This window comes from Epinephelus moara, chromosome 5 (assembly GCF_006386435.1).
Source record: "Epinephelus moara isolate mb chromosome 5, YSFRI_EMoa_1.0, whole genome shotgun sequence".
Classification (NCBI taxonomy): Eukaryota; Metazoa; Chordata; class Actinopteri; order Perciformes; family Serranidae; genus Epinephelus; species Epinephelus moara.
Window position 1 is genome coordinate 4376566 of NC_065510.1, and position 9175 is coordinate 4385740.

Sequence of the window (9175 nt, forward strand, 5' to 3'; positions counted from 1 at the left end):
GATCGTATCCATAGCAAAATGGGAGAAAGACCGCTATAAGGAGAGCGGTCTTCGTCTCCATAACAAAACAGAACATAAGTGCTAGCTAGCTAACTGAAAGAAAACTCAAAAAAAGAAAGTTAAATGAAAAGAAATTGAAAAAAACTCAGCGGTGAGCAGGAGCTGCTGTAACAGGCGTCCGCACTGGGGGCGCCATCTTGACAAGCGTCCTGGCTCTGAGCTCCTAAACAGCTTCCGTCAAACCTCGCTGACCCAGGCTGTGATCTGCTTCTCCACTAGAGCAACCAGAGGGAGGGGTTTTGTGCCCCTACCCTCGGGACAGGCGGACTTGTTCCTACGGACCATCCTCTCTAACATTAACCCTTGACAGAGTATCAGCAGACAGCAGCATTTTTAACACTTTGAAGTGGAAATAGATGACTTTTCAGCTAGCTAACGCTGGCAGCCAGAAACAAACGACTGTGATTCATTGTCTGTTAACTGTCTGAAAATTTAAACAAAGAACACACTTTCATGCGGTGGTCCTTCTAAAATGAGCAGTGGTTGAAGTTACTATATTTCGTTATGATCGGGGAATAGATACATAGAGGTTAACTAGCGCTAGCATAGCTAGCTAGTTGAAATGTTGACTACTCCCACTACTGTGAAGTGATTGTGCCCTGTCAGTCAAAAGGATTGTGGGCCTCTGATTGGCCATTTTTAAAGAATGATTGACAGATACTCCGCCCCCTTGAGCTCGAGCTTGCTCATGCGCACGTCTTAAACGGTGGCTCTCTGGCTCTGCAGATTGATGATGTTGGTGCGCAGTGCAGAGCAGCAAAGGCTAACATTAGCTAACCAGTGGAAGTCGGAGGGTGGGCAGTGGGTGCTATGTTTCCACATGCTAACGCAGCTAGTAAGTGAAATAAAAGGCAAAACATTAAAATGTCACCACCTCTAAATGTAAAGAGCTTTGAACTGTGGCGCTAAAGTTTAATGAGTCAGTGGAGTTTTTGTGAACTCCTGAGTTATCACCGTTGACAGTCAAGTCTTAATCTGTCAGTTACTGTGAGTGTGTTTCTATGTAAACATCAGAGGAACGTTCGGTAAACTTCAGGAGTTCACCAGCAACTGTCGTTAGCGCTCAAGGTTTTCTGTGATTTTTATAAAAACAACTTCACGTTTAAACACAGGAAATCAGTCATGAATGTTCCTGATGACCTCTGCCTGTATTTATTTCAGAAAACAACGCCTACAGCTTTGGACGCACCACGATAGCCAACCTCAAGTCTGGGTGAGTCCAGGAGGATTTCTACTGAAGGAGGACAAGTCAGCACTTAATCCAACTGTCCAACACATCTTCTTCCTCTGTCCTCTCCAACATTTCAGATCTCAGTTTTATGTCTGTGTGTCCAGTACATAGACAGGTCCAGGACGTGTTTAGCCTAGCTTAGCACAAAGACTGAAAGCAGGGAGAAACTGTTAGCCTAGCTCCATCTATATAGATTTTTAAATAAAATGTGTTTTCTTTTTCTGCTCAGGACGAATCTGTTGTGGCTGCACACTTCGTTTGCCTTCATGTATCTGCTGCTGACCGTCTACAGCATGAGGAGACACACGTCCAAGATGCACTACAAGGAGGACGACCTGGTGGGGACACGTCTTAATCATGAATAATTCAGTCCAATGAAACAGCCTCACCTGTAGAGTTAAAAATATCTAATGCTGAAAAAAGTCCACATCTGTCCAAACAAACTCAGCCTCACTTCCACTTCCTGTGGTTATTTCATAGTAAAGGCCTGCCACTGATTTCTCAATAAAACATGTATTTGCTTGAAACGTTGATAATTCTTAAAGTTACATGAAAACAGACAAACTCTGAGGATATATAACGTCTGCTCTGTGCGGTGTTTTAATCCCAGTTCTGTGACTTGCAGGTGAAGCGCACTTTATTCATTAACGGCATCTCTAAATACGCCGAGGAGAGTCAGATCAAACAGCACTTTGAGTAAGTTCACTGTCTTCTTCTTCCTGATCTAACGACCCTTCTGCTCCTTCAGATGTCCGAGGACATTAAAATGTGTTTTCACATCGTCCACGAAAATCTAAATGAGCTCGGGCGATTTATTGACATGATGTTGATTTCAAAAGTAAATGTTGGTTTTTGTCGGAGATAGTAATTTAGGCTTAATGTTGTTGTGCTGAGTGAAGTGACTACCATATCACTGGTGACTTAAAGATCCTCTGAAGGAGATCATTGGTTTTGTTAAAATGTTAATAACAAGATATTTGATCACATCTGTATTCACAATTTTTCAAATTTAAAGTAAAAACAACACATAACCACTGGAATTTTGATGTTGTCATATATTCAGGTTAACCTGGGGTGAAGTAAATAAAGACACATCTAGCTTTGTGTTCAGTCTTTATATTTTCAGTCTGTGTTATTTACATATTAAATAGTAATAAAAATGTGTACAGTCAGAGGACAGTCCAGATTCAAGGGCTACATTTCTTCATTCAGAATAAGAAGTTGTAAAAAAAGAAAAATCTTTGATAATATTTTTCTAATGACGTAATGTTAAAATGAGTTTGTTTCCTGGTTTGTATATTAAATTACATGTGAACATGTTTTATTGTTTATTATTTTTCAGACAGGCGTATGAGAACTGCACGGTGCTGGAGGCTCGGATCTGCTACAACGTGGCCAAACTTATGTCTCTGAACGCAGAGAGGTGAGACAGCGAGTCGAGGCCCAGTGCATGCTGAGATACACTCCAGGTCCATGTTAACTGCTGAGAACAGTTCATTAATTTAATGTTGTTGTGTTTATGTTTGTCAGGAAGAAGACGGAGCGCAGTAAGAAGTTTTTCACTGACCTGATGGCGAAGGAACACGTTCCCACCATGATAAACCCCAAACCCTGCGGACACCTCTGCTGCTGCGCCATCACCGGCTGCGAGGAGGTGACTTTAACGCTGACGCTCTTTTCACACAAATTAGCTTCTTAACAGACCGAAGCTTTATTTTAATAATTAACCACGTAATTTATGTACTAATTGTTAATTATTTTCTCATCTTGCTAATATCCTGGTACATGATGACTGATTACATTGAGCATTTTTCTTCTTACAGTCACATTAGCTCACTAAAGTTCAAGACCGTTGCAGTTTTATCATAGTTTGTTAAATTTTATTAAATGTTTTATTGTATGTGGTTGAATTTTTGTTGTAGCTGGTTTAAGTTTTATTGTAGTTTGTTCAATTTTGTCGTAGCCAATTAAAGTTCTGTCGTAGGTGGTGAAAGTTTTATTGTAGCTGGTTAAATTTTTATTGAAGCCAATTTAATTTCTATCGTAAGTGGTTAAAGTCATAATCTCGTTAGGTTTTTATCGCAGCCGGTTAAAGTTTTATTCTTGCTGGTGAAAAGTTTTCTGGTTATCTGATACATTTTTGTTGTAGCAGGTTAAAAGTAGAGTGTTACAGAGAATAAAGATGTTGATGATGACAATCAGCTTTTTCTTGTCTGTAGTCTACCTGTTAGTTTGTTTGTGTCGTTTCATGCATGAAAATAGTTTTTCATCACATCGTTTCATGACGTCACTTTAGAATCTTAAGATTTTGTAGGTAACATTTCACTGGCTAAATAAATATAATCTGGATCTGAGAGACCTGGTCTAATTAGTCTGTTAGCCTGTTAGCGGTGGTTCAGTAGCCTACATTTGTCCTGCAGGAAGAGGCGGTCAGCTACTACACCAAGAGGGAGGCCAAGCTGAAGGAGGAGTACAGGAAGGAGAAGGAGAAGGTCCACACCAAACCTCTGGGCATGGCCTTCGTCACCTTCCAGAACGAGGCCATGACCGCCATGTGAGCCACAGCATGACCCCGCCCCTCTGTCTCTAACCCCTCCCACCAACAGTCTGATATGACAAAAAATTAAAATGTTACTGTTTTTGTTTTTACCTGTTTTCCTACAGTTCATCACAGTGGTGTTGTTTGTTTGTTTTGTCTTGTTTTGGGGAAGAAATGTTGCACAAATACTTTGAAGCTTAGGTTTTTGTAGAATCTATTTGTACAGTTCTGACCGCACCCCCGCCTCTCTCTGACTCCACCCCATCCCCTCTCTGACCCCAACCCTCACCTCTCTGATCCCACCCCGTCTGACTCCACCCTCCTCTCTCGACCTCCGCCCCTCCCCTCTCTCACTCCACCCACTCTGTTTCACAGTATTTTGAAGGACTTTAACGCCTGTCAGGTTCAGGGATGTCGGTGTCGTCAGGAGCCACGATCCTCTCAGTTCAGCGAAGTTCTTCATGTTCACAACTGGAGCGTTTCATACGCACCCGACCCACAAAACATCCGCTGGTACGTCCACAAGGGTTAGCCCACCAAATACCAAACAAACACACCCATCACCCTCAGCTGATGCGTCCTGGTTTCCTCCTGCAGGGAGCATCTGTCGCTCGGTGGGATCTCCTGGTGGATCCGCTGCTTCATCATCAACTGCATCCTCTTCCTCCTGCTCTTCTTCCTCACCACACCTGCCATCATCATCTCCACCATGGACAAGTTCAACGTCACCAAGCCTGTGGAATATCTCAATGTAAGTAACCACCACCCTGTCAGTGAAGTTGGGTGTCGTTTGAAATGATTCATCATCTCTGACTCTGCTGTTTGTTGGTTGTTTTGGACAGAATCCCATCATCACTCAGTTCTTCCCCACTCTGCTGCTCTGGGCTTTCTCTGCTCTGCTGCCCACCATCGTCTACTACTCTGCCTTCTTCGAGGCTCACTGGACCAGGTAACACTGATTTACGAGTGCTACACTACAGCATCAGCATTACATTACAGCATCAGGTCTACAGTACAGCATCAGCACTACACTACAGCATCAGGTCTACACTACAGCATCAGCACTACACTACAGTATCAGGTCTACACTACAGCATCAGGTCTACACTACAGCATCAGCACTACACTACAGCATCAGCACTACACTCCAGCATCAGCACTACACTCCAGCATCAGCACTACACTACAGCATCAGGTCTACACTACAGCATCAGGTTTACACTACAGCATCAGGTCTACATTACAGCATCAGGTCTACACTACAGCGTCAGGTCTACACTACAGCATCAGGTCTACACTACAGCATCAGGTCTACAGGCACATTCACACGCACATTCACACACTGGTGGACGAGGCTGCCGTACAAGGTGCCACCTGCTCCTCAGATAAACATTCACACGCACATATCAATCAAACAGTAATGTTGGGTTCAGTATTTTACCTGAGGACACTTTGACACGTATACTGCAAGGGCCAGGGACAAAAGTCCAAATCAGGTCTGTCAGTTATGATTCACTTTGACCTAGATTTAACCCTGACATGACCCTGTTTTGATCATGTTTTGACCCTAATTTGATCCTGATTTGATTGTGTGTCAACCCTAACACGATCTTGATTTGTGATTTGTTCCTGATCTGACTCTAATATGACCTTGATTTGACCATGACTGACCCTGATTTGATCGTGTTTCAACTCTGATTTGATTGTGATATGAACATGATTTAAACATGATTTGACCCTGGTTTGATTGTAAATTGATTGTGATTTGACATTGATTTGACCTTGATTTGACTCTGATTTGATTGTGATTTGACCCTAATTTGACCTCCTCTGTGTGTCGTCAGGTCTGGAGAAAACAGGACGACAATGCATAAGTGTTACACCTTCCTGATCTTCATGGTTCTGCTGCTGCCGTCTCTGGGACTCAGCAGGTAATAAAAACAGTTTGTTGTTAGAATCTGTCCCTCGGTGAACTTTGACCTCTGCTGTCCTCACTGAATCATCTCTGTTTTCCAGCCTGGATGTTTTCTTCCGCTGGCTCTTTGATAAGAAGTTCCTGGCGGATGCTAGTGTCAGATTTGAGTAAGTTATTCTTTTTAATTTCTCAGCAGAGAGCAAGTTGGTATTATTCACCACCCATCGTCATATTTTTCAAAATTATTTTCATCATATTGTTACGGAAGTCGAGAGCTGCTTATATTAGCTGTAAATATGTAACTCTAATTATGATTTTATCATCCATTAGTCCGCATATAATTTGTGACAGACTTTGATTTAAATGTCAGAATCAAATTTTCATTTTAAGGTTGAAATTGACTCAAAAAATAATAAATAATTTTCAGTTTACTTCAAACCGTCACAACAAATTATCACTGTCCTGTTTTTAAATTTAGGTACACATTGTCTGTCAGTTTGGAATTAAGAGTTACAGTGTGATGGTTTAGATACACTGCAAATTATTTGTCAGCAGAATTTCCATCTTAATTTTCTTTCCAGCTCTAAGTGTAGATTTTACCACACCATAATGTGTGGTGATAACAATTTCTGTAGCCTATATGTATTTCTATTTTGAAGCGGTTTAGTGTATTAATACTTAATAAAGTGTGATTGATCGATCAGTAGCAGGACGTTCTGCTCTTACGGAGGTGCTGTGTCCCCTCCAGGTGCGTCTTCCTGCCAGATAACGGAGCGTTCTTCGTCAACTATGTCATCGCCTCTGCGTTCATTGGGAACGCCATGGACCTGCTGAGGATCCCCGGTCTGCTCATGTACATGATTCGGCTGTGCCTGGCTCGCTCCGCTGCCGACCGCCGCAACGTCAAGAGGGTGAGGACGGACACGGACCAAGGAGACAGACACTGACTGAGATGTGTTTGTTAATTATCTGACAGTCCTGTTTAAAACATGTCTCTCATTCCTCCAGCACCAGGCCTATGAGTTTCAGTTTGGAGCGGCGTACGCTTGGATGATGAACGTCTTCACGGTGGTGATGGCCTATAGCATCACCTGCCCCATCATCGTCCCCTTCGGTTAGACTCACCTACACAACACACCATTGTACAGTGTCTGTAACACGTCAGTGCTGACGTATTCATGCTGGTACACAGAGGTGTTTTTAAAATGACTCTACAGACTCGGTTTCCTGTCACTCATGCCAGGATCATTCTTTTTCCTCTGTGATAGCCAAAGCCAAAGGTATTATGTTTTCGGTTTGCCCGTCCGTTCTTCTGGTTCTTGTGAACTGAATATCTTGAGAACGCCATTAGGGAATTTCTTCAGAACTCAGAACAAACGTCCACTTATATTCAATTCAATTCAAGTTTTTGTTTTTTAAAGCCCAATATCACAAATCACAATTTGCCTCAGAGAGCATTACAGCATACAACATCCCTCTGTCCTTTTGACCCTCACAGCTGATCAGGAAAACCTCCCCAAAAAACCCCAGCCTGAGAGCCAGCCCTAAGTAAAATAGCCAGTCCTAACTGTAAAGCCTGATTTATGGTCCTGCGGCATACCTACGACGTACCTACATCGTTGCCGTGACGCCGTTGTGAACCCTTCGAACTTCTCCGTCACTCCATTTCGTGGCGGTGCAATTCACTGCCAGAGCGGTAGGAGGCTGCGTTCCTTTCCTGAATGGTTATCGTCGTCTCTAGTTGATTCTTTGTTTAGCTTCCGGCTTTTCTGGTCACAGAGAAATGAACGCGGAGCACAGATAGACGGCTCCGTCCGTATCAGTCCGTATCCGTATTGAAAGTTGAGCATAAATATATACTGCAACATCTACATCGCAACAGAAGATGTTTAAAGATGGCGGGGATGGCGCAATCTGGAAATACGGAACCAGAAATGCGTTGCTACCAAGCAAACCAATCACAGCCCTCTCGGTCTGCGCTGGGTCTGCGTCGCCTAGACGTGTAGTTACATTTTTGGGGAGGTGCACGTCAGGCGACGCCGGGGGCTACGGCGAGCCTTCTGCGTAGCCGGGTACCCTACGATGTAGCGACGTCGTTGATTTAACGCAGGACCATAAATCAGGCTTAAGAGCCAGTCCTAACTATAAGAGCCAACCCTAACTTTAAGAGCCAGTCCTAATTATAAGAGCCAGTTCTAACTATAAGAGCCAACCCTAACTATAAGAGCCAGTCCTAACTATAAGAGCCAGCCTTAACTAAAAGAGTCAGTCCTAACTATAAGAGTCAGTCCTAACTATAAGAGCCAACCCTAACTATAAGAGCCAGTCCTAACTTTAAGAGCCAGCCTTAACTAAAAGAGTCAGTCCTAACTATAAGAGCCAGTCCTAACTATAAGAGTCCATGTGAATACCCCCCGGAATGCTGCATGCGGCCTGCCTAGAGGAGNAACTATAAGAGCCAACCCTAACTATAAGAGCCAGTCCTAACTTTAAGAGCCAGCCTTAACTAAAAGAGCCAGTCCTAACTATAAGAGTCCATGTGAATACCCCCGGAATGCTGCATGCGGCCTGCCTAGAGGAGCACGGTGACGTCAAATGACGCGCCACTGATTCACCCCGCATGCTTGAAGGATGACAATTGACAGTTGACAGCCCCTCTCATCTGTGTTGATAGTTTATTTACAGTTTAAGATTTGAAGAAAACATGGAGGATCAACAGAAAAGAAAGGGTAACTTTACCGACATTGAAATTAGAAAATTAATCGAGCTGTACAGCCAGCACAGAGACGTGTTGACTGCTTGGCAGTCAACACGTCATCACAAATCAGAAAAAACAGTCGGTATGGGCAGAGATAACGGGGCATATCAATACGTGTTCAGACTCTGGCTGCATTCATACAGAGGCTGACATTAGGAAGAAGTGGAAAGATCTCAGCAAGGCAAAAAAAAGACGGTGGTAGTGCTGCATTGCAGCCCAACACAAACTGTAAATCCGGTGACAGCTCTTCAATAAGTTCAAACAGATCTCTCCTACGGAATCGAAACCTCTCAATTAACTCCTTGTCATTATATAGGCTACGTCCAATGGATCGCTTCTGTCCCTAATTATCCTCTCCCATAGAGAGACGTGCCATAATCAAACTTGATAATGACCTTACACCTGCTCTTGACTAGGCGTAAGATTTACGCCCAGTCTTAGTGAGAAGAAGGCTTAAGCCTAGATGGTGCAACCGGCGTAACTATTAGGTCGGACTTAGAACACCAAGTTACGACCGACTTAGCTTAAGACCAGGCATAAGCCCTGTTGGTGCAACCGGCCCCTGGTGGGATAATAAGGCACTATGAGCTCTCTAAGATAGGACGGAGCTTGACCATTTAGAGCTTTATAAGTTAACAGTAGGATTTTAAATTCAATTCTGGATTTTACAGG

General features: G+C 43.3%; 1 protein-coding gene across 2 annotated transcripts in view; it reads left to right on the forward strand.

The window, feature by feature from the left end:
- The window catches only part of LOC126389809 (CSC1-like protein 2), a 46688-nt gene that overhangs the window by 24337 nt on the left and 13176 nt on the right, over window positions 1–9175 (forward strand). For both annotated transcript variants that reach the window (XM_050043722.1, XM_050043723.1), the window contains 13 exons: window positions 1222–1273; window positions 1521–1629; window positions 1917–1987; window positions 2634–2714; window positions 2822–2945; window positions 3712–3845; window positions 4206–4343; window positions 4428–4581; window positions 4673–4779; window positions 5675–5761; window positions 5847–5912; window positions 6494–6656; window positions 6754–6859. In XM_050043722.1, the coding sequence (XP_049899679.1) occupies window positions 1222–1273; window positions 1521–1629; window positions 1917–1987; window positions 2634–2714; window positions 2822–2945; window positions 3712–3845; window positions 4206–4343; window positions 4428–4581; window positions 4673–4779; window positions 5675–5761; window positions 5847–5912; window positions 6494–6656; window positions 6754–6859 (1392 nt within the window). The remainder of the gene's footprint in view (window positions 1–1221; window positions 1274–1520; window positions 1630–1916; window positions 1988–2633; window positions 2715–2821; window positions 2946–3711; window positions 3846–4205; window positions 4344–4427; window positions 4582–4672; window positions 4780–5674; window positions 5762–5846; window positions 5913–6493; window positions 6657–6753; window positions 6860–9175) is intronic.